We start from the raw sequence: 26,012 nt of genomic DNA on the forward strand, positions 1-26,012 counted from the left end.
AGGTGTGCCAGGGCACTGCATAAACAGGGAGGGACACAATCAGGGGGGCCCAGGGCACTATTCTGGAGCCGAATTCCAAGTGACCATAGCAGTTTAAGCAGATGAGGGATGGGAAGGACATTCTGAGCAGAAAGCACAACAACAAGAAACAACCTGGCCTACTACAGGGGCTGCAGACAGTGGGGCCTGGGGTGGTTGCAAGGGCTGCAGGCGGAGGGCGGACCCTGGACCTGCGAGGTGAGCCCAGGGGCACAGCAGTCGGCCCCTGCAGCACTGCACACAGGTGAAGCACTCAGGTGATGAGAGGCTGAGTGTTGCTAACTCAAAACATTCCGAACCATACAAGTCGTTGAGGCCTACTGGTTACAATGACCACAAACTGCCAGGAGATTGGAACAAACATTAAGTTGCCAGAGACTCCCCTGGTGCTTTTCAGTGCAGCCCAGTGCAGACAACACAGGATAGGGCTACAGAAACAGGGTCCGCACCCCAACTCCACCCTCACCTGTAGAACCTGGAGCGAGTGACTTCTCCTCTCTGACCCAGAATCATCCCAACATCAAGAGGATGAAACCCTCCCTCTGAAGGGCTGTTTGAAGTGGGATACAGCACAAGGCACCTGGCATGGGACACCCAACACAGGTTCCTAGTCAATGAGTTAAATGGCAGCTGCTGTGTGGGTGGAAGAATCTGGATCGGTCAGTGCAGGACCAGCAACACAGATGGACTGGCCAAGGTCCTAAGGACCTCACCTCTTGTTACTGCTCCTATTCGAGAAAACGCGTGTTTCCTGACCATGTCCAGCCCATCAAAGACACTGCCTAGAAAAGACTCTGAGATCACTTGTTTTCCCAGTGGGATCTTCAACAGGGCCTTCTGACCCCCTGTAATGAGAGTGAGTGATGCCTGGGTAAGTGCCAGAAGTGAGGCCCCCAACATCATCACGCTGAAAGGGACAAGAGCAGAAGGGAAATGCGTACGAGCTCACCAGCCACTCCTGATGACGGAAGGGGCAGAGGGGCAAAAAGGAGCCGCCGGCCTCCGTGCGTGGTCCGTACCCTGCCCTACCCACTCTGAACACACAGAAGAAAGACCTACAGCAGCCCTGCTCACGTAAAGATGACAGCAGCTGCCAGCCCCTGCTGGGAACTGGCCACTGGGGGGTTGGCATCACAGAAGTCCAGGTCCCCATCCTCAGGCAGAGGATGACAGATGCTTGGGCAGATGGATGAGACTTCTACAGTCACCTGGGCGGGCAAGCTTTCCCCACGGAAGGCTGAGCTTTAAAGAATGAAGTCAGATGGGGAAGGAGTTACAGGGCAAGAGCGCTCTGGGCCAAGCGAGAAGAACATGCAAAGGCCCGGAGGCTCCCTGAAGGGAGATGAAAGGTGAGGCGACCTCACACAAGGTCCTGTCCACGAAGCTCAGGAATTCAGCTTTTACACTGGGAGTCCTAGAAGTTACTATGATTTTACACAGGAAAGTGACAGAGACTTGGGCTTTAAAAGAGCCCTCTGGCTGCTGAGCAGAAGATGAACCGGGGGTAACACAGCATCCCAGCAAGAAGTGGTGAGGGCTAAGCCAAGATGGGGAGAAGAGACCACAGCAACTCACCCTTGTTCGTAATTTCATCAAGGGTTGTGATATGAGCTACAATTAATACAGCTGCTACCTGCAGACCCTAGAAAGACACGATTCACACTGTGGCAGGGCCCACTGTGTCACAGCTTACATTGTTTCCCAGTTAGGCAAAATCTCGTTATTCCAAGTAAGGACGGCATTTCCAATGCTTTCTTCCAACCTGCATCTTTCTTCCAGCTGCTTTTTCCTCCTCTGGGCTTCTTTCAGCTCTAGAAATCACAATTAAAAACCAGAAGAAAACGTCTGTTAACTGATCCTCCATTTTCCAGCGAGGTCATTTTTCTCAAAGAGTCGGGCGGCAATACCGCCAGGAGAATGGCACTCAAGTGCAGTAGTGAAACTTCACCTCCCAAGACTCATTTCACACCCTATGGAGTTTAGCCTTTTTGGGCATTACCCATCTTCCAGTTAGCATAACACAGAAAGGTATAAAAATAAAAACATAATTTAATTATCACAAAATAGAAAAACCCTAATTACCAGAAAGACCCAGAACATTGCCAGGAGCCCCTGCCCAAGCTCCCTCCCCATATAACCTCTACCCTCCCTTCTCACAGCTTCACCATGACTCTTAGGGACCCATGCTGAGAAATACCATGCATTCGAATTTACATATACCTTTTTTTTGTATTTTTCATTGTAGTAAAACACATAAAACATAAAATGAACCATTTTAGCCCTTTAAGCGTACAAATTAGTGGCATTAAGTATATTCCTATTGTTATGCAACTATCACCACCATCCATCTCGAGAACTTTCTCATCTTCCCAAAATGAAATTCCACACCCATTAAACACCAGCCCCCTCGTCGCCCCTGCCCACAGCCACCCTTCTCCTTTCTGTCTCTGTGATTCTGAGAACTCTGCGGACCTCACGTAAGTGGAATCACACAGGATCTGTCTTTTTGTGACTGGCTTGTTTCACCCAGCAGGTCCTCAAGGTCTATCCATGTTGTAGCAGGTGTCAGAATCGACTTCCTTTTTAAAGCTGAATAACATTGCATTGTATGGATAGCCCACATTTTTTTATTACATACACTTTTTAAACATCCTAGATCCATAGGATTTCTAGGCGTTACAAGAGATTTTATCAAATCCAATCATATCTTCTTGAAAAAAAGGAAAACTGAGCCTGGAAAGGGATGAAGACCTGCCATCAGTAGTGGGCTGGAGCTTTCTCCAACATAGCACTTCTATCTTATATCATATTTTCTTGTGTAAATTCAAAGCGTTATCACTTTGAATAAAATTACCAAGAATGGATAGTTACCAGAAGCATATGTTTGGGATGGGAAATTATAAATCTCAAAATACTAAGCATTCACCAAAGTTCAGGTTCTAGGGCTCTAAAAGGCAAAAGGATACTATCCAGTAAGACACAAAATCCTGTGCCGCCTTACATGGCCAAACGCGTGTGGATTCCATTACCTCGCTTTTTGGCCTGAACCACCATTTCTTCATACTGCTGTCTGTGTTTCTGAGCTTCTTCAGCTGGCTTCGCCGGGAGATTTCTTGATAGAAAATAAATGATTTTTGACCATTAAAAGTATCAAATACAAGTCTTTGAGAAACAAAACTTGAGGTAATATTTACCAAAACAATGGAAAACTCAAAGACCAATAACTACATTTGTTAAGATGACAAAGACACGGCTCTTTCATAAACTAAAAGTATTTTCTTACAAAAGATAAGCTCACTGTAAGAAATTTGAAGTATAAAGATTAGGAGAAAAAAGAAAATTACAATCAACCCAAATTCCAGTAGAGATAATTAATCTTTTGGTGTTTTTTCACCCCCGTCTCCAAACAAACTTTGATTTGACCACGTTACACAAATAACGGTCAACAGTTATCCTTAAAGCAGGGCACCCTGATGACTTTTACTACATATATGTATGATGCACTCCCTGGCAGGTTTCACATTAGCTTTGTGGTTCATCTGTCTTGTTTTTACGTACTAATGTATGCCACAGTTCTAAGTATCTAAGCTTGCTGTGCAACTTCAAACCCTGTTTACAAAAATAAAATACATGCTCTTTTCAGAAATGTGCTGGTAAATTTGCTGACACTTGAAAACCGGAAGGTGGCGAGGCCTGGCTGCCCGTGCTCCTTGCAGGGTGACCCACAGCCCAGGGTCCTGCTCGATGACCGTCTGCTGCAGGAGAGGAGAGCACAGCACAGTTCCCCCCAGCGCACATTTCTGAGGGCATCGCGAGGGCCGGTCCTCACCAGGTGGGGGCTTTGGCCAAGTCTCTGCCTTTCTAATCCTCCATTTCAGGGTTTCTCTCCCTATCTACCCACACATTCAAAATTTCCAAGGACCAAGAATTAACATGAGGCGACACATTTCTTCTTTAGATTTTACCAATTTTAAATTTTAGGGTGGGCAAAGACTTTAGGGATTCCAGCCCAATGTTTTACAATCTCTCTCTTTTTTCTTAAAGCTGTGGAATCTTTGTATTGAAACACAGTGTTCTATGGAGACACAATGCTTCCAGAGATAAGCTGTGGCCGGGTATGACCGACCAATCCCTTTACCCCACTCAGGTCTCCAAGCACGACCTATGAACCAGGCATCAACACTGGCCTCCTCACCATATGGATGGAAAACAGAGGCTCAGGGAGAGGGAAGCCTGGCTAAGATCGCCCCACCTGCTCACTGCACATCCCAAAGAACCGCAGGAGGCCGGCACAGGAACGGCTCTGCGATCCCAGGGTGCTTCCAAGCCACCCACTTTACAGGACATTGCCATGTGTTTTCTGTAGTTGCAAGCCTGTCTATAATTTATAATAGCTACTTAAGTATCTGCAAAAGCTAAATTATAGTGAAAAACCTGAATGGAAAATCCTGGTCCAAACTTCTTTTAAAGGACAGTTTCCAAATTAGTCATTTCCTGTTATCATACAACATGTTAATTTAGGGAATAAAGAGAAACTCAGCATTTTTAACAAGTGCTTGTCTCCCCTCCTGTGACCCTGGTCCTTTGCTAATGGAAGGGTCATCAGCAAACTGTACTTATCTACTAAAGCGAACATGCGAGAGATTCTTCTTAAGACTCACGCTGGTCTGTCTTCCAGGATGAGCGCAGTGGTGGAAAGTGGCTCAAAATCAAGATTTTTCCTCACATTCTGCTTTGGAGAGGGTGGCTTGCTAGGTCGTCCAGTCTTGTCTTCATATTCCTAGGACAAAGAAACCAGGGATGACTCTAGGCCTGGCCACTTCTGATATCGCGAAGCCCTTCTGAGAGCAAGAAAGTCGCTCTGAGGCGATACACGGGGAGTACTTCTCCTCGGAAGCGGACCTATCCCCGCGCAGCTCGGGCCATCGCTTTACGACACGAGGGCTATGGACTTCCCGGGTTGCTGGGGAAGTCACTGTCCCGGCTGTCCCTCTGTATGGACCCACAAACATCATCTCCTGGGTCAGAGGTGTGTTTTCTGTCTTCTGGATACTGTCAATTTTAACTGATTATTGCAGGAAGCCCAGAGTGACAGCCATTTCTTGCGCTCATCTGACCCTCTGGCTTCATCTCATACACCCACTCTCACCCTGAATTTCTAGTCCACTGCCTTCTATCCTGTGGCATTTTTGTCTTTGTTAGGCCTCTGAATCATTTCTGAAATGAAGAAGGGGTTAAAAATCTTTTGCATGAAGATGATTAAAGCTGTTCCATTTTCTCAAAAGGTTAAATATATAAAAAAAAAGAAATTCTTTAACATCTCTGCATGAAGTCATCTCTGCAAGTTATTACACAAATAATTGTGCCACACATAGCCTCCATACAATGGGGTCACCAGTTTGTCCCATGGACTGCAACCACAGCAGCTCAGTCACACCTGGTGACCTACATTCCCAGCACCAAACCAGAGGAATTCAGAACCAAGTGAGCTGACCCCAGAGTCTAGCATCTGAAATAACGTTTCTGTGTTACCCCTAGCCTCCTACAAAATTTAAAAACAACAGTATAATCTTTTTGCCCATTATAGACAAGGCTTTTGGGGAGCCCCATTTTGAGGGAAGACAATCTAACTGGGAAGAGAGGACAAACAAATTAGTGGTTAGCCTAAGATTTACATAACCACTCCAGATCACAACAGGAGCAGTATCATGAGTGGAAAGTGATTAGCTGCTAAATGAGTATTATTGACACTAGCTGCCAGGAGGGGTGTTATTGCAAAATTATTTGGCAATTATTCTCACAGCCAGAAAAGCCCATAGAGCATTCTAAAAAGCGGAAAGGAAAATTTATTTCCTCAAAACACATAGGCTATGAGGAGAGTGCCCCGAGAACCACGGCAGGTTCCATAGGCCTGGGCATACAGGGCTAGGTCTCTTCATACGGTCAACGCTGACTTGAAACTGTTCCACTACCTGAGCTTGTGAGATTTGTTTTGAAAACCTGTGGGAAAATATAAAATTATACCACTTTTCTCATGTACTATGTAAGTGCGGGTATGTTTATAGTAGCATTTGGGAAAAACCCAGAGAATTCATAATTCATGAAAGACAATTAGCAGGTGAAGGGGCAGGTCCTGTAACTGGAAGGGACTTTAAGGGTTCCTAAACCAGGTCTATGACTCTAGGTACAGTTGGTCTTCATTAAGTGCCATTTTTACAGACAAAATAATTAAGGTTATGTGATTTCTCAAGGTCACATGGAAAATGTCAGGGATGTGGCGAACTGGCGTTTCCTGCCCCTCGTGTGGATGCTCACCCTGTGTTTGGTGGTGCGGTTGGGGGCTGGATGGGCTGGCGTGGGGTTCGGCGACTCCGGGTGTGTGTTGGGGCGGGGCAGACCTTGATAGGGCACCACAGGCATCTGTGAAGAATGCTGGGAAAACTCTCATTCCCACCCTCTGCGCTCTTCAGGCAAGTGAGGTTTGGTATCTGTCGGGTGAAGGAAGGCTGGCTGGTCATGTTCAGTTTGCAAAAGGAACATGATGTGGGTCAATCATTGTCTGAGGTTCTGCTGGTGTGAAAACTTGATATGTGAGTACATTGAGAATGGAATCATCTCTCACAGGCACATTAGTATGGACTAAACTCACAGACCAATGCAAAAAAAAAAAAAAAACCCAAACTGAAAAACTCCAACCCCCAAACCTATTTACTAATTTATACTGAGAAACTTAATGTGAGACAGATACTTTTGATCCCCCATCAGCATGTTCGTACTCTGTATAAGGTATGTGGTGAACATAGATTGAGAGACATGGCCATTTATTTATTTAATACTATTCTGCCTTTTTTTTTGTTGTGGTATCATTAGATATACAATCTTATGAAGGTTTCACATGAGCAACATTGTGGTTGCTGCATTCACCCATATTATCAGGTCCCCCCTCCCACTCCATTGCAGTGACTGTTCAACAGTGTAGTAAGATGGACAAACAAAAAATAAATTAAAAACTGACTTAATTTTTTGGGAAATATTCTTAAACATATATGTCAAAATATAATGTATTCCTGCTACATGTGACCCAAAAGATATAAATTTTAAAAGGGATGAAAGAGCTAATGTCACATATGATTTGATTCACCATGTGCCAAGATGAAAAGACACCCACTTGTCTGTTGCTATTTACGGTACAATAATGGAGAAAATCCAGTCTATGAATCAAATAGTGTATTGAAGATTTTTAAAATGAATCCATTGTACTATTAAGTCCTGCAGGGATAACTTAGATTTTTTTTAACTCCTGAAGACTTATCCCATTGCATGATTGTGATGAGCCCTGAACATAGATGTGGTGAAAATTTTCCGTAAATCTGTCTTCTTATGAAAGCAAAAAGAGCATATAACTAACCTAAGATAGTTTGTTTAAAATGGCAAGATGTGTGTTGGAATAGCAGCAAATTTGCCTCTGATGTCATGTATAGTTTTGGTTATAAAATGGACTTTTCCTGGAAAAAAAAAAAACCAAAAAAACTTCCACTAAAGTGACTCCACCCAAAACTGAGAAAACGTGCTTGCTTTTTCACTGATCAATCCTCTGAGCACCTACACAGGGCAGGTAGGTACTCAGTTGCCACCTAACATGGCATCAGCCATCAGGAAGCTTCAAATCCGGCACCTGGATGTCAAAATCCTTAATTTTACAGGAAATCTTCCAAAAACTGTGCTGAGAAAAAGTCTGCAGCATGTTGCATTTTAACAAGAATTGGTGACGAATGCCCCATAATGTGCTATCTATCCGCCAAGCCCAGCCTAATGAACTATGTGCCAAGGAAGAGATGCTGAGCCCCAAAGTTAAATGTCCCAGAATTTGGGTGCTCGTTTCCATTTGCTTTTGTGTGCTTTACACACATTGTCTCACTTTATCTTCATAACAAGCTGCATGGCAATTGTCACCCCATTTTATAGATAGGATAACTGAGGTTCAAAGTGAAGTGACTGGCCCCCAAGTACACAGCCTGCCAGGGGCTAGGACTGCAGGACTTGCCAGTGCACCACTCTGAGCAGGCCCAACCTCTTTTGTGAATAAACAAACAAACAGGTGTGCAGTTTCACAGAGAAAAAACACTGACTCCTTTTAAGTGTGGTCTCTGGAGCCAGACAGGTCTAGGAGCAAATTCAGATCCTCCAAGACCCAGCTGTGACCTTCAGTAAAGCACTTCCTAAGCTCCCTGCGCCTCATTTCCACATCTGCAAAATGGGGAACAGGCTTCCGGGGAGGGCTACCCAGAGAGAGGGGAGAGGCTGTGAAGCAGGGAGGACAGCCCTGGGCGCAGAGGGGGTGCTGGCTAAAGGGGAGCCCCAGCCACTACCCTTTTCTTCTCAGACTGAAACTGTCTTAGGCAAAACAAAAACTCTGAAGCAAAACAATCAAGGAGCCCCACAAAGTCTGCAAACAGCACAGATATGAAAAGAAGTGAAAGGAATTAAATGCCTTCATTCATGACCACAAATATCTGGTCTCTTCAGTAGGAGCTCAGAAGCTCCATCACTAACCAAGAGCAGCAGCAGCCGAGGCTAAGAGCTGAGCTCTCTTCATGGGCTCTATACACTGCGTGAGCACCCTTCCACCTTCACCCCAGCCCTCAGAGAGGGGGCCGGCATCCCCATGTCACAGCCTGGAAGGTGGGGAGGCCCAGAGATGTCCACGACTGTCTTGCCAATGGGTTTCAGCCCCAGGCAAGTTCGCTATGGATTCAGTGTGACCAAAGAAAATGACAGCAAAAGGTTCTTGGGGTGAAAGGGTTGTACCCAACTTTATTTCCAGGTGGCAGGTCAGTCACTAAAATCCCATTCACTCAGAGCGAGTCTGCAGGCAGCAAGCCGGTCTCTGCCTCTGGGCCGCTCTGTCTGCACAGCTGATCTCTGAGCCCCTCTGTCCACACAGCTGTCCTGCACAGCCATTCTTGGGGCCTCCCTGCACAGCCATCCCGCACAGCATCCTCTGGGCCTCTGTCCTTGGTCCTGCCACCACTCCAGCCTCTGCTCTGCCCTCCTGCAGCCTTGCATCCCTCCCACCGTGTTGCCCAGGGCACTGGGTGGAGCTCTTTATATAGAGTCCACAGCCATGTATTGCCCACACGTGTGCAGGGAGCTAGTCAAGCAGGGCCAGGTGAGAATCCTGGCCACAGGAACTCTCATTTTATCCACAAGGACTCACCCAGCGGAGGAGTGAAGGAGCCGGATGAGAAGCCACATCACCACAGACCGCCACCCTCCAGGATTCATGTGAGCCACTCACAGACAGGATGCAGAAACAATTTAATCACTCAAATTCAGTCTAAATAAAGCTTTGAACCATGACAGAAACCTGTAATACTGCCCGAAGTGCAGGTGCAGGGCACATACTTATGTTTTAATCACACAGAGCATTGCATGATTAACAAAGAGGGAGAGCGAGCCTGGCCTGCCCATACTTGAAATCACAGGGAAAGCCTTTTCAAAAGCCTAAACAGCATTTCAGAATATGAATGGCCTGGAAGTTGTTACAAGTCCTGCTCCAACCCTAGTTCTCCCATAGCCACCTAGCAGTGTCAACAGAAAGCTCATTTTCTGACCCCACAAACCAACTTTAGAAACAAGAACTCTAAGGATCCTTTTGTGGGGATGGGGAGGCAGTGAATGAAAAGTCCCTGGGGAAACAACTTTCAGCTGCAAACGATCAATGCCATGGTCAGCACTAATGTGACTGAACTCGGCCTCTGGAAGCAGGAAGACTGAGTTCGAAGTCCTAACTGCCCTACGCCTTAGTTTCCTCATCTATAAAATGACAGCAACTGCGAAGGGCCGACTGAAGTGTGCAACCTTTCTGTGTGCCCGGCAACGTCAGGGTGGTCCCAGCCTCAATCCAAGTTATGATTCCAAAGCCTCTTCTCTTCCTGGGACCCTTATGCGATCAAGTTCTGAAGTCTCTTGGTTTAAACCAAGTAAGAATGCTGTTCATAGCTGTGCTCATCAAAAGCCTTGCAGGCTCGTCAGTATAAGTCACCCATTAAGTGACCGTGCGGACACCCCGCGCAACCTTAGAGGGACCTGAGAACAGGGGTCTTCAAGGTTCTAGTGGCAACTCAGTTTAAGTGGTCACAGCAGCATTTTTTTAAAAAACAATGAAAAATACAGACTGCACAGAGTAAGGACAGTTTGTTTCGGTTCTGTATCTAGTCACATCTGTGCACTGAGTCTCAACTTAAATTGTCTAATGGGCATGGCAGAGGGGGGATGCCCATGTCAAAAAAGTTTCAAGCCACTTAGAATCTCAGTAGGCCACAGTCCCTGCCCTGGGTCAGCATCATCCTGCTGCAAAGACAAGACCAACACCTGTGAGACAGCAGCAAAAGAGACCTGCTGCACCTGACCGGGGGCTAGCCATGGAAGGTGGCCTGATAACCCAGCCCAGGCTCGGAGAAAAAGCAGTAAGCCAGAGCAGCTGAGCAGGGCCCTCCGCCCCACGCAGGGGCCACAGGCAGGAGGAAGAGGGAAAGGGCCCACAGGGGCCACCGCATGAGAAGCCCGCAGATCCCAACCTTGAAGGGCTCTCTGCACAAGGGGCAGTAAGATGGCAGCAGAGGCTAAGAAATCAAGCAGATAATGAAAAATGCCACGAGGGAGCAAGCCGCATGCTGTGCGAGCCTGGGGGGCAGGAGACCCATGGCTGAGAGGAATCAAGGAAAGCATCTCACAAAGGGTGCCCCCTGAGTGGACAAAGGACAAGGGAGAGCTGGCTGGAAGCCCTGGGGGAGAAGACCCTGGGAGCCAGGCCGCAGCCAAGAGATGCACACGAACACACTTACTCGTGGACCAGCATGGGCCTTAAAATGGGGAATGATGCTGAGTTAAACCTGTTTTGCTCTAGATTTTACAGTCTCAATAAGCTTACCTAGAGCGGGGGGAGGGGGGGGTGTCAGGCCCCGAGAAACAGGAGGAGCTAGGCTTGGCACACCAGAAAGTAAGCAGTGCGAGGTGTGGTGAGCCCATTAGACGGTGCACTCGATGGCCAGGTGTGTGTGACGTGTGTCTTCTGAACAGTGCTAAGCAAGGATAAGGGCATCAGACTCCTGAATCAAGTGTATAATTTACCAGTTACAAAGGGGGGGGAAAAAGCCTACTCAACAGACATTTGTTCAGAGGAAGGAAAGATGAAGCTTCCGAAATGATCAGTATTCCCGATAGGATGACAAGAGGGGTTGTCAGTGCCACTTCTAGAACTGCAAGAGCACGACAGTTACGCTGAGAATTTGCTGGCCAGCAGAAGCCCCCCAGCTTCCTGGAAATCTACATTGGCTAGAAGGAGAAAGGGTCCTGAGTCCAAACCCATGCTTAAGCCTTTGACTCAACTGCACATAGTAGCAAGATTAGCCTTTTAAAAGGACCACAGGGGAATTTGGAGCTCTGTCCAGAATAAAGCATGTCACCACATGTGGAGTGGCTCCAATGCCACTGACAGCTTAGCAACTACATCTGCACAAGCTGAGGACTCAGGCAGCCTGCAGGGGATGCATGGGGGATGGCAGCAGGCCTGGGTCTGCACCACTACCTCCCTGACAGTCACCACCACCAGGGCGACCTTGAGCACCTCCTTCACCCCTCCAAGCCCATTTCCTCATATGTTAAGCAGAACGAATTAACTTAGGGCGTGGGGCCACTGCAGGTGCCCAGAAGATGACAGGGAGTGTGATGGCCACCACATTACCATTAAATTGCCTCTTACAGTCCTTCCCATTAAGGGGGAGAAATAATAGGGCTGTGGTGAAGACTACATGGAAGTGTGGTGTCCAGCCCTGCAGATGGCCTCACACTTTGCCAGTGGTAACACACAATTTTGGGGAAAGAGGGCCATTGCTTTAAAATCTGAGATAAGACCTGTTTTGCCATTTTTAGTGGGGAAAACTTGCCTGCCTGTCCCAGTCTCACAAATGCTCAGCCTTCCAAAAGACAGCCCTGGGGACCCCCCCCCCCAAGGTTTGATTTCACAGTAAGACGACCCTGAGAACCCCTGAGAGGCTCCTCATACTTGGATGCTTTTACCAACTTAGCAGGCAGTATTTTCCCAGAAAGCATTCTCTAAGTTACAGGAAATGTTGGCATTTGGGAAAACAACTCTCAGGAGACCTTTTCTGATTTTTATATTCCTTACAAAACATGCAGAACACAAAAGTTAATATGTGGACTTGATGAATGAAACTGATGAAAACTGATTTTAACAGGTCTTGTGGCTGCTGTAACCTGACCACCTTATTGGGACCCAGGGCTAACAAGGTACAGGCTGATCTTCATACAAAGGTTTGCCAAGACCACGGGCAAGGCCGTTCCGGCCTGTAGGAGGGGTGCCGGGCCCGATGCTGAAAACGGGATGCAACGCATTTTGGGTGATGGGAATGAGGACTCTCAGAAGCGCCGGCCTTTGCCTACTGTCTCCTGCTGTACCCATTAAAACTGAACCCTGACAGAAGACTGCACGGAATCGCAGACACAAAGAATGCCGGGGAGGAGACAGGCGCATCAGCACTGGCACACGCAGGCTTCAGCTCGTCGGACCGGGTGGATGCAGCACACACACGGGCAGGGCGCACCACGGAGGCGCAGAAGCCGGTGACAGGCGGGCGCGCGGGCCGGCCGGGCCCCACTCACCATGAACGCCGCGGGCTCAGAGGCGCGCGGCCGGCGGCTCCATTCCCGGGCGGGCGGCAGCGAGCGCGGCGCCCCGGCGGGTCGGACCGCTGAACGGCGGGGGCGGCAGGCTGCTCAATCGCGCACAGATGCTGTGCGGCCGATCCACGCGCTCGGTTTCGGCGCGTCAGGCCTGGCTCTCCAGACCCGGCACCTGGCAGAACCCTGCGCGCTGGGCGGACCCTGGGCGGGGGCACTGGGGAGGAGCCGGGCGGGCCCTGGGCGTGGCAAAGCGCCCAGGCTCCAGAGTCCAGCGGGGGCGTCCGCTGCCCCCCTCAGCAGCCCCGACGCCCGCGTGCAGCGGGGTAGTTTAGGTGAGGGATGCTCACCCTGGTTACAAACCCGGCCAGCCCACATGCTCACACTGAGCTGCATCCTCTCAGCACACAAATACCATATCGGAAAATGTGCACAGTCCAACACCAAAACAATCCAAAAGCCCACTAACAGGAATGGCTAAGCAGCAATGACACAGCGAGGGGGAGGGACAAGTACTGACACGGGCCTCCACGTGGGTGAGCCTCTCAGAACATCCTGCCAGGGGAAGAAGGCCAGACACCAGATAATTGGGATGATCCCATTTATATGAATTTCTTTGAAAGGCAAATTTTTGGAGAGAAAGCAAATTAGTGTTTGCCTGGAGATGACCACAGAGATCCACTAACTACAGGCCTGAGGGAACTTTTTCTGAGTGATGAAAATACTTTAAAACTGGATTTCAGTGAGATAGTCTGCAAAACTGCAAAAATTTATTAATAATCACTGAACACACAGAATGAGTGAATTTTATGCTATAGCAATTATAAACCTCAATAAAGCTGTTTTTAAAAAGTAATACGAGGATAAAATGGTGGATTCTGGTTGAAAAGATTAGGGAAAGCCTTAATAAAAATTATTCAAAATTTAGAAATAAGACAAAAGCATGGGGAGGGGAGGAGAGGTTTCCTTTCAATTCATACCTGGGCATTTTTAACATGCCTGCCTGAAGATGATTGAATTCTCTAAGAGAATGTGTCTACGCTATTATTCAATTATAGCCCACAAACTATGCAGTGACATGTTAACTTGTGGATTTATGTCCAATAGAAAAGATAACCCCCAAAATTGTCTTCTTGTCTTCATTAGATGTGTGTTTAAATCTAACCTAGCAATTTTATTCTAATTCTTATTTGCTTTTATGCCTGTAACTACCTAGGTTCCTCAAATGCCCTCAGAATCAATTTTACCATCTTATTCACCTCCTCAATCTGTTAAATGAATCTTTGACCTATGGACATTTTTTTAAAAAGAAAAAAAAGGTAAACATCATGAAAAAAAAGGATAAAAAATTTTATATGAAGAGACTAAGGGGACAAATAACTAAGAACAAGTCACAAACCCGATTGGATTCTGGTTCACAAAGAACAGTAGTGCAACTGGGAAAGCAGAAGATGGTCTGGTCATGAACATGGCCATGGTCGAATGTTCTCAGGGAATGCGGAATGACCTTCTTAGGTGTGATAGCAGCTTTATGCTTATAGGAGACTGCCTTAACTCTGAAGAGCTGCATGCTGACATATTTAGGGGTGGGATGTCCAAGGTACCTGCAACTTACTTTCAAATGGTTCCATTTTTAAAAAATAGAGGCACAATGAATATGGCAAAATGTCAATACTTGCTCAGTCTAAGTGAAGCATATACGGATGTTCATTAAATTACTCTTTGAATCCTTCTGGAGAATTTTTCTTCACAAGAGGAACAAGCTAGTAAGAACGCTGGTTTGGACTTCACCTTAAATGCCCATCGACATGACAAGGCCCCTGTTCTTCTCTCTCCAAGCATCAGGCCCTGTTTTCTCACAGCACTAAATCAGAACTTAAAATTACATGACTATTCAGACCCATAGACCAGTGGAAAAGAATAGAAAGTGCAGATATAAACTCAAGCATATATGGTCAATTAATATATGATAAAGGAGCCTTGGATATACAATGGGGAAATGACAGCCTCTTCAACAGCTGGTGTTGGCAAAACTGGACAGCTACATGTAAGAGAATGAAACCGGATTATTGTCTAACCCCGTACACAAAAGTAAACTCAAAATGGATCAAAGACCTGAATGTAAGTCATGAAACCATAAAACTCTTAGAAAAAAATATAGGCAAAAATCTCTTGGACATGAGCAACTTTTTTATGAACATATCGCCCCAGGCAAGGGAAACAAAAGCAAAAATGAACAATTGGGACTATATCAAACTAAAAAGCTTCTGTACAGCAAAGGACACCATCAGTAGAACAAAAAGATATCCTACAGTATGGGAGAATATATTCATAAATGACATATCTGATAAGGAGTTGACATCCGAATTATATAGAGTTCACACACCTCAATAAACAAAAAGCAAATAAGCCAATTAAAAAATGGGCAGAGGATCTGAACAGACACTTCTCCAAAGAAGAAATTAAGATGGCCAACAGGCACATGAAAAGATGCTCCACATCGTTAATCATCAGAGAAATGCAAATTAAAACCACAATGAGATATCACCTCACACCAGTAAGGACGGCCACCATCCAAAAGACGAACAACAACAAATACTGGCGAGGATGTGGAGAAAGGGGAACCCTCCTACACTGCTGGTGGGAATGTAAACCAGTTTCAACCATTGTGGAAAGCAATATGGAGGTTCCTCAAAAAACTAAAAATAGAAATACCATTTGACCCAGGAATTCCACTCCTAGGAATTTACCCTAAGAATGCAGCAGCCCAGTTTGAAAAAGACATATGCACCGCTATGTTTATCGCAGCACTATTTACATAGCCAAGAAATGGAAGCAACCTAAGTGTCCATCAGTAGATGAATGGATAAAGAAGATGTGGTACATATACACAATGGAATATTATTCAGCCATAAGAAGAAAATAGATCCTACTATTTGCAACAACATGGATGGAGCTAGAGGGTATTATGCTCAGTGAAATAAGCCAGGCAGAGAAAGACAAGTATCAAAAGATTTCACTCATCTGAGGAGTCTAAGAACAAAGAAAAAAACTGAAGGAACAAAACAGCAGCAGACTCACAGAACCCAAGAATGGACAAACAGTTACCAAAGGGAAAGGGACTGGGGAGGATGGGTGGGGAGGGAGGGATAAGGAGGAAAATGGGGCATTAAGATTAGCTCACATAATGTAGGCGGGGTCATGGGGAAGGCTGTATATACACAGAAGACAAGTAATGACTCTATAGCATCTTACTATGCTGATGGACACTGACTGTAATGGAGTATGTGGGGGGGACTTGATAATGGGGAGAGTCTAGTACCCATAATGTTGTTCAAGTAATTGTATATTAATGTTATCAAAAAAAAAGAACGAAGCAAAACAAAATAAAAAACAGAACTAAAAAAAAAAAATTACATGACTATTTGATTAATATTTATTTCCCTGGAGGAACTCTAAACCTCTGAGAGAGGGGTCTTTGGTCTTCTCGCCATGGAAGGCTAACAAGTCACAGCACAGAGGAGACAGTCAGGATCCATGGAATCGGTCATTTGAGTCCTCCCTCCCTTCCTTCCTTTTTTCCTTCCTTCCATTCATCCATCCAACACAGGCCTTCAGTACGTGGCTCTGGGAATAAGGTGAACAAGGTCCCTGCCGCAGCTGCTCACAGACCAGCAGTCAATCACCACACAGTCTGTGAGGCGCTGCAAGTCTCCAACAAGAGACCCCGGGGCAGCTGACCCAGCATGAGGGGGTTGCTGGGGGCTTTTCAGAAATGATTCCTGCAGCTCTATGAGGGCTATGCCAAGAAAGGCACAGGTTCTTGGCCTCCCAGCCTCTGCCAGCACATTCTTTAAGAAGTCAGCCAACCTGAGCTCACAGGCTCAGTAAACTTAAATGTGAACGAGAGATGGGTTAAGCATGTGTTACATACGCATTAAGATATGCTTGCCGAAACACAATGCTTATCTCTTCCTGCAGGTTGTAACCTGCAAGTTAATAGCAGTTTCTATCACATATTTTAGAATTGAGTACTGCTTACACAATTTTCCCTATGTATAATACCACGTGATAGCCAGTTGACTTTAACGAAATTTTGAAACTTAAAGCAAAATCAGAAGCCGACAGAGACTCTTCTGAATCTCAAAGTGGCAGATTTCACATCTACCTTAATGCACCTGTAAAGACGTCTCCCTCTGGGTGTGTCGAAGAGACTCTTGAAGAGACTTACTCTCCTCAAATCTGAGGTTTCTCAAAGCCCTATGCAGCCTTGTCAATTTTTCACAAATCTATCATTTGTCTAAAAGGTATAAAAGTTTCCTACTCTGGTCACTTCCTTTAATCTCATATTTTTATGGGGCTCCTGTTCATACAAAATTGTTTGTTTTTCTCCTGTTAATCTATCTTATGTCAAGTTAATTATTAGACCAGCCAAAGAACCTAAAAGGGAAGGAGGAAAATTTTTCCCACCCCTGCACCTGCTGATTCCACCTCCTTAGGAGTGTCTGCTGCATGCCGGGCTCTGCCCTATGCGCTGGCAGCTAAGACATGCCCGTCGGGCTGGGCCCATCAACCACCGGGGAAGACCCAAGGAAGTGTCTTCCCTGCTGCTCCCACAATCTAAGAAATTATAAAATACTTTAGAATCTCACAGTCTTCCACTAGGAATTAGATCAGTGTAAATGACGGGTTTTCTTTGGCCATCACTGTTCTCATAGCAACACATTAAAATGCCCCGAGAAAGGTAAAATCATCAGAAAGCTCCCAAGGGCCACCTCTCCAGGTCTTCCGAGGAAGTTGCCTCAATTTAGCTGCTTCCATGAAATGCACCTGCAGATCACAGAGCAGTCCACCAGGCTGCAGACGTCACTGCCTGAGCCCAAAGTCAGTCAGAAACGGGTCAGAGCGTGGACCTCCAAATAATCACAAGTTCTGCATCATCAGGGTATGTGGTCAGGTTTCCTGAAGACAGAGTGTGTACACATCAGAGAAAAATGTACAACTCACATGGCCTATAATCTCATATAAATGTATTTCTGTGGGTGAAATTTGTGTGTAATCAGGCTGAGAGAAAGGCCTGAGAAGGTAGGCGTTAAACTGTCAGAGACGCCAGCGAGGAAGGGGCTCCGGAGTCTCAGGATGAAGAGGGCTTTCCTGGTCTCCTCTGCCTCCATCTATCATTTAACTGTTTTACAGGTATTTTTTATTAACTATTTTTATAATCTGAAAAAAACTCTTCCGCTATTTCAGATGGAATACAAGGCTGATTTTGCCAACTGCACTTAATAAACCACACTGACCATCCCTGCAAGTAGTTTTTCTGTTTGTTTGTTGTTCTTTTTAGTTTTATCTACCCACGAGGGTAAAGGTGTAACCACGAAGGCACACCAGAACAAGAGAGACCACCGACATTTAACGAAGTCCCACCGGATGCCCACACTGCTCCGGGAGAGCCCCCCAACTTCACCTTCCTCGACCCTCACAGGCACAGGCCAGGCGGACGTTGTCTTTGCAGAGGAGACCACCAAAGTCCCTGGCCTAGGGCTACAAAACCACGACAGACGGAACCATGACACAGACTGGGCACTCTGTGGTCCCAGTCAGACTGCTTCCCAAACTTGAGGCCCCTCTGACCTGGCACTGTTAGAAGTCAATGTAAGAAGTGTTTCCGGTCCTGAGCTTCTCTCTCTCCAGGGCAGCCACGGCAGCAAGACGGACAGTGCGCTCCGCACACTGCCTCTCAGCCTGACGGGAAACCTCTCCCTCCACATTAGGAAGGGTGAGCAGCCGTCAGCAGCAACATGCACTGAGTTCCAGTTTATACTGTAAAGATGTTACAGTTCTCAGAACATATTAACTGTTACCATGACAACAATGGGAGACAATCTATCCTTAGAACAAAGTTCAAATTAAACACCCATACATCATTTCCCCTCTAGAAACTTCCGATCACTTCCTCCTTCCTCTTTTCCAGAAAGGCATCATGTAGAAGTGTTGTAATTAACCTGTTTCTTCTCTAAAATCCAAAATTAAAGGGATTGGGTATTTGTGGAATAATCTTCTGATAGACTCACACTCCACCAAAAGGGCCCGGTTGCATATAAACAAGTTATCTACCACCTTGATAAACCAAAGCTTCAAGAACAGGCTCAGCTTTCTGCACTGGACCACCACCAGCTGGCTACACTGTGTTCCCCTCTTCGCTCTGACCACTAGGAAGTTCAGTGTCAAATCTGCAGGGGGCTCCTAGGGGTCACATGGACCTTGTAAATTGTATTTGGGAATATTCACTTACTCTGGCTTCACCCTGCTGGCCTTTGCCAAAAATTCCTCAACAATTTTTTTCTCTATCATTCTTCATGCATTTAAAAAAAATTTTTGGGGGGTGGACATGGACAGAGAACAAATCTCAAAGGTACGAAAGGGTGTACAGACAAAGTAAGGGCCCCCCCCTCTGACCCCACGTGTCCAGCTGGTTCCCCTCTTGGAAGCAGTCCTCTTACCACCAGTTTCGTGAGTACCCTTCCAGATGCCGTCTCTGCATTTACAAATATGTGCGTGTATCTTCACACGAATAGAGGGCAGTAATACAAATGGTTATCCACTTTATATTTTAAGGTCTGTATTTTATTTCATTTAGGGATTTAACCAATTCCCTACTGCCAGCCATTTAGATAGCTCCACTCTTTTGTGCTTAATCAATACCCTTATACAACCATCATTTTACCTACATACTAATTCATCTCTACGATAAATTCCTAAAAATGGAAAAGCTAGGTCAAAAGTGTCCTGATGACTCATTCATTCCATTGTCAGTTTTATTTTTTAAATTAACATACAGTTAGCTTATTAACATATACCAAATAGATATATTGATAACATACACCAAAAAGGTGTATACAGTCCTATGACTTTTAACACATGTTGTCTTGTAGCTACCATCACAGCCAAGGTCATGACAAAACCCCCTCCATGCTATCCCCTGGCAGTCACACCCTCCCCCATCCCTGGTATGATAGCCTTGTCCTTTTGAGTATGCCATATACATGGAATAATACAGTATATAAACTTCTGAGACTAGAGTCCTATATTTAGGTAATACCCCTGAGATTCACCCAAGATTGTCATTATGGTGGGTTACACTGATTGAACTTCAAATGCTAACCCAGCCTTGCATTCCTGGGATAAATGCCACTTAAGTCACAGAGTGTTAATGGATCAATTTGTTACTGTGTTGTGGATTTTGCGTGTCTTTGTAAGGAATACTGGTGTGAAATTTGCTTTTTTCTACTGTACGTGTCCAGTTTTTGTTATCAGGCCAAATACTGGCCTCATAAAATGAGTTAGGAAGTAATCTCTAAATATTGATAGAACTCATCAGTAAAACCCTGTAGGCCTAGGGATTTCTTTTTGGTAGGTTTGTAGCTAGTTCCCACTTCTTTCATGATCACAGGTGGCCTCAGCTGTTTCACCTTGGATGAGTTTTGGTGATTTGTGATTGTCAAGAAAATGGACTATTTCATCTAAGTTATCAAATTTATGTATACAGTTATCATAACATTCTATTATTATCCTCTGAATTTCTGCTGGTTCGGTAGTGGTATTCTCTTATTGACAATTTGGTTCTCTTTTTCTTGTCAGTTTTGCTGGAGTTTGATCAGTTTTGCTCATCATTCAAAACACTGGCTTTTTGTTTCACTATTATTTTTCTATTTTCAATTTCATTGATTTGTTATGTTTAGTTCCTTTCGCTTGCTCTGGATTTATTTGCTCCTTTTATGGTTTCTTAAGGTAGAAAGTCAGATTATTCATTTGAGACCTTTCTTCTTTTCTAATATGTGAATTTTAATGTTATAAACTTCCCTCTAAGCACTGCATCCCACGCATTTTGATATGTTTTATTTTTGTGCAGTTCAAAATATTTTCTAATTTTCCTTATGACTTTGTCATTGTCCCATTATTTATTTAGAAGTGTACTTTTTCATTTCCAAGTTTTTTAATATGCTCTTGTTATCTGTCACGACTTTCTAATCTAACCCCACTGTAATTAGAGAACATGTGTTGTATAATTTTAATCCTTTCAGTTATATCCTTTCAAATTTGTAGTTCCTTTAACAACACAGGTCGTGGCTAGCTCGGTGAATGCCCTGTGCGTGCCTGGAGAGACGCATGCTGTGCTCCTGGGGGGTGAAGCGCCCTCCCGATGTCAGTCGGTGCAGCTCGCTGGTCTGGTGGACAATTCTACCAATTACTCTCTGGAGAGGACGCTCCAGCGCTGACATGGACTTGCCCACCTGTTTCAGATCTGTCGGTTTTTGTGTCCCATATTTGACAGCTCTGTTATTAGGTACATTTATTTAGAATTTAGAATCATTTTGTCATCAGTAGGTAACATCCCACCTCATCCCTGGTAATTTTCTTTGCTCTGAAGTTTACTTTTTCTGATACTAATAAATCTACTACATCTTCATTCTGATTAGTGTTTTCATGGTACATCTTTTCCCATCCTTTAATCTTAACTGACATTTTATATTTGAACTGAGTTTCTTTTAGATAGCAAAAATGTGATTCCTTTTTTAACCCATCCTGACAGTCTGTCAGAATTGGGTATTCAGACACACAATTGGTGTGTCCAGACCATTTATATTCATGTAGTTATTGATATGTTTCAATTCACCCTACCATCTTATTTATTTTCTGTTTTTCCTTCCTCTATTTCCTCTTTCCTACCTTGATTTTGGCTCTTTGAACTCTGTTTAGAATTCTATTTTAATATACTGTGTTCTGATTCTCTTTGTATAGTCTAGTGGTTGATCTAGGGATTATAATATATACTTAATTTTTCACACTTTAATTAGAATCAGTATTTTACCACTTCAAGTGGAATGCAAAACTTTACAACCATATCCCCTCCCCCTTTATAGTTTCTTATATATCTATATACACTGAAAACCCAGACACTGTAATTTGTGCTTTCAACAAATTTCTGTCTGAAATTCATTGAATCCCTTCCCTCCCAAATCTGTAGGTTTATGTTTTTTGCCATATTTAGCCATTATTTTTTCTGCGTCACATTTTTCTCCTCTCCTTCTGAAATCCCAGTCACACAAATGTCAGGCTTTGTAGTATTGTCCCACATATCCCTAAGGCTCTGTTCTTTTTCTTCCCAATCTTTTTTCTCTGTATTTTAAACTGAATCATTTCTACTGATCTATTTTAAAGTTCACTCTTTATCATCTCTGCTATTGAGTCTATCCACTTAGTTTTTTATTTCAGTTATTATATTTGTTCATTAGGAAATTTCCGTGTAGTTCTTTTTTTCTATTCCTTTATTGATACTTTCTACTCTCCATTCCAGGAGTGTTCACCCTTACTTACTGGAGCATCTTTATAATGGCTGCTTCAAAGTCTTTGCTGGATAATTCCAACATCTGTATTATCTTGGCATTGGTGTCTGCTGTCTTTTCCCATGTGAGCTGAGATCTTCCTGGTTTTTCACATGCCAACTAATTCTGAATTGCATCCTAGACATTTTGAATATTGTGTTATGAGACTCTGAATCTTTTCTAAACCCTTTGGAGAATGTTGGTATTTTTGTTTTAGTAAGTAATTGACCTGGTTGGGATTCCATACCCAGTGGGGCCAGAGCCCCAGTGCACACAAACCAGTGACAGGGGACCTAACAGCCATGATCTTCAAGTACACCCTCCCTGTCTTTATTCTCAGGAGCTTCTCTGGCTCACAAATCGCCGACACGTGTATCTGGCGCACTTGGCCCTTCATCTACCCTGCTGTGAATGAAGATGGCTGTTTTCCTCCGGATATCCAATACGCCCTCTCACACAGCAGTGGCTCTCAGGCTTCGGCGTCTGTCAGAATCACCTGGAGCTTCTGCTAAAGCAACACTCTGTGTTCCAGCCCCAGCATTTGTCCAGTGTCTGGGGCTGAGAACTTGTGTTTCTAACAAACACCCTGGCGAAGACACACTCAGTCTTTGGAACTACTGTTTTAGTGTGATTCCCATAGTTATCCTTGGTCATTTTTGTTCCCCCATTAAGAAAATCCCTCTGGAATCAGAATGTAACCTGACAGAAAATTACTGACTTTCCAAAATGTTTATGAAATTTGAAAAGATAAGTGAAAACAACATCTCCTAAAAGTGGTAGCCATGCATGTAAAAGGCACAAGCCAGGGGAATCTGGCCCGGCTAAAATGAAGTCAGATGTGCCCCAGCATGCCCCGGACAAACCACATGTAGCACCGAGGCAACATACTGAGGCTATTTATGAACCAAAAATCATGACAGCCACTCCCTGAGTGCTAACTCTGGGCCCATGATTTGCTAATCATTGGGCAAAAATATTTCGAACACATTATCTCTTAATTTGTAACAATCCAGTGAGTAGCAATCATAATGGCCATTTGGCAGATGAGAAAACTGAGAAGTGACTGGCCCAAGGTCACACAGATAGGAGAGGTGAAGGTGGAAATGAAATCCACACCTCCAAGCCCAAGTGTGCACACCTGTCCCCGTGGCTTGACCACAGGCTCCCTGCAGCAGGTCGGCCCAGCTGCTTTGTGTTCCAGGTGCCCAGCACAAGACCTGGCCCAGCAGCACACAGCGTCTGCTGAGCAAGCAAGTGAAGGGGCCTGAGGAGGGCTCAGGCTCATCCTCTCATACCACGTCCCATTTCCTATTGTCCAAGGTAGCCTTATCGCAGGAAAGAAACAATGGCAACAGCAAACACTTCACAGCAATTAAATGACATTTAATACTGTTCTGAGCACATGTGGATATTCATTCATTTCATCCTCACCACCTCAGAGGTAAGTACTATTATTTATTCTCCAAAGTTTGGAGAGGAGGAAAATGAGGCTCAGATAGGTTAAGTCACTTGCCCAAAGGCACACAGCTGGGGTACAAACCCTACAGTCTGACTCCAAAGTCCATGTCCTTAAATCATTGCGTGATGCCGCCTTTCTCAAGGAATAAAAACATTCAAAAGAGAAAGGGAAAATAAATTAGAGTTTCCTAAGTATCTTACTTATCTTTAGCTCTAAGTGGGGCGGTCGTCACTATTTGCAATCGCAGGTCTAGGCGCTCAGGCCCAGCCTGAGGGTGAGCAGGCATCTGCAACAGCAGCCAGCTTGAGCCTGGTACCCAGCAGCCTCCCAACAGCGGCAGGTCCCTGGCGTTGAATCCCCCTCAGGCTTTGCCAGCTCGGGGAGGGAGAGGTGGGAGACAGGAAGGGAACAGAGACACAAAGCCCAAGCGAACGACACAGACGGGATTGTGTGACACGTGCGGGTACAATTACATCCTCTATTATTGATGGTTGAAGCCAGATGGTCCTCTTCTTTGCAATATTGTGTTACAACATAATTAGCTGACCTAGTCATTTCAGTTCACAAAAATCCTTTAAGTTCAAGAACGCAACATTATTATGGCATTATGAAGTTCACCTTACAAAAAGAAAAAATACAGGGTACCATAAAGGTAACAAAGAAATTTAAACATGATACAAGTGATATCAAGAGCCATGGGGAAGTTTTTTTAATATAATGGTTTTCTGGATTTCTTTAAATAATTTTTTACAGCTTGGCTATTTAGTTTCCTAAGAATCTTAAAGCTGAATTTTGCATATAAACTCATAATATTTTAATTGAATGCAATTTTAATAAGCCCATAAAATAAGTGATTCAAATTCAAAATGTAACAACTATAAAAATTAGTTCCAACACTGATTTACTTTGTGAGTCTCCCATGTCCAGACAACAGCTACAGGGAATATTAGACAACATTCAAAACAAATTTAATTTGCTGAGGCAATAAAACATGAAATATGTGCAAATCCACCCCGTTATACAAGCCAGAGCCCAGTGTGTGCTCACAGCCCCACCCCCACACACCACACTCCCATATCGAGCATATCTGATGCTCAAAGGGGCTGTCCTCTACAACCTACAAGTGCCACAGCCCTAAGCAGACCCCAGTTCCTCTTGCCTGGACAAGTCCAGGAGCCACATTCTAGCCAGGGCGACCTCATCACTCCTCACGTAGAGAAGACCCTCCAGAGGCTCCCAAGAGCCCTCAGGTAGGAGACAGGTTCCAGGCACGTTACATCACACTGCACAGGCCCTGGGGATAGCCCCTCACTGCCTACTGGGCTCGTGCTGCGTGCTGCACACTGTCCTTTACGCACGCCAGCCCCGTGACCTGCCCACCCCTTCCTGCAGAGGAGCCAGCGGAGCAGTGAGGGCCTCTGACTGCCTGGGGCTGAATGCCAGCTCTGCCACTTGCAAGCTGCACAAGTCACTATGCCTGGTCTCAGTGCTTCTTTGGTGAAATGAAGACAATAGTATCTTCTTCATAAGGTTGTTGCAAGTTTTAAATGAACTAAAAACCCAAGTGCTGACTCCTTTAAAACTAGCACATAATCGCTAGTACAGGATGGCATCATGAAGTCTGTAACACCTGTAAACTCAATCTCCTGGGACTTGCCCAGCAGGCCCTGCCTCCCTTCCCCGCACACCTGTGGAACCGTCTCCTCTCTAGATGGGATTGTCAAGCAAGGTGCTGTGTCAGTTCTCAAATCCCAGTGCCACCCCCAAGACCTGGAACTTAGTAGGTCCTCAAAAGTGTTTACTGAACAACTGTCAGTAAGTACAAAACAGGTTGAGAGGTCAGGCTGCTGGGGGCAATGTCACAGCACCAGGTAAACAACAGGCTGTGAAGACGGCTGAGCCTCAGGGCCTAGGAGAAGATACAGGTGGTAACCGCTGGGCTGCCAAGGCCACACACATGCCTTGCTGTGTATGTGCATGAGTCCCTTTAAAAAGAAGAGCACGTGCCTCCAGCTACTGACATCATTCCCTCCACAGGGAGTGAGGCAGCCGGGTGGTGATGAGATACCCCAGGCCTGGCCTGACCCTGAACCCCACCCCCTCCCCACCAGGCAAGTGGGCAGCTTCAGAGCCAACAAAGGGAAGCAGGGTCATGCTAAGCCTGGGGAAACGACGGCCTTTGCCTTCCTGACCAAAAGAGCACTGGATTGAGTTCCAGTAAACCCAGGGGATCAGAGAGGGAGAATGCAATGACACACATGGACAATAAACATAATAGCAACTATTGAGAAAACTGATAAAGCCCAGTTCTCAACCAAACTCTCCTATACGCATGTTACAAACTATAAGAAATGAAAAAGGTTAAAGTCATCGACATTCTGAAGACAAACTTGATCTATAGGAACTTGGCACGCAAATAAATACGG

General features: G+C 45.2%; 1 protein-coding gene across 17 annotated transcripts in view; it reads right to left on the reverse strand.

The window, feature by feature from the left end:
• LOC108410090 (TBC1 domain family member 14) overlaps positions 1-26,012 on the reverse strand; it is a 239,441-nt gene that overhangs the window by 28,897 nt on the left and 184,532 nt on the right. For 15 of the 17 annotated variants that reach the window (XR_012131897.1, XR_005054293.2, XM_073238028.1 and 12 more), the window contains 3 exons: positions 4,701-4,819; positions 3,069-3,151; positions 1,733-1,850 (listed from right to left, as the gene is read on the reverse strand). Coding sequence is in view for 15 of the 17 variants with exons in the window: in XM_073238028.1 (XP_073094129.1) it covers positions 1,733-1,850; positions 3,069-3,151; positions 4,701-4,819 (320 nt within the window). In the remaining 2 variants the exon portion in view is untranslated. Of the gene's footprint in view, positions 1-1,732; positions 1,851-3,068; positions 3,152-4,700; positions 4,820-6,354; positions 6,375-12,723; positions 12,872-26,012 lie in introns of those variants that run through there. The other 2 variants (XM_036992822.2, XM_036992820.2) reach the window with 2 other exon arrangements.

The sequence above is a fragment of the Manis javanica genome, chromosome 5 (genome assembly GCF_040802235.1).
Source record: "Manis javanica isolate MJ-LG chromosome 5, MJ_LKY, whole genome shotgun sequence".
In the NCBI taxonomy this organism is placed as follows: Eukaryota; Metazoa; Chordata; class Mammalia; order Pholidota; family Manidae; genus Manis; species Manis javanica.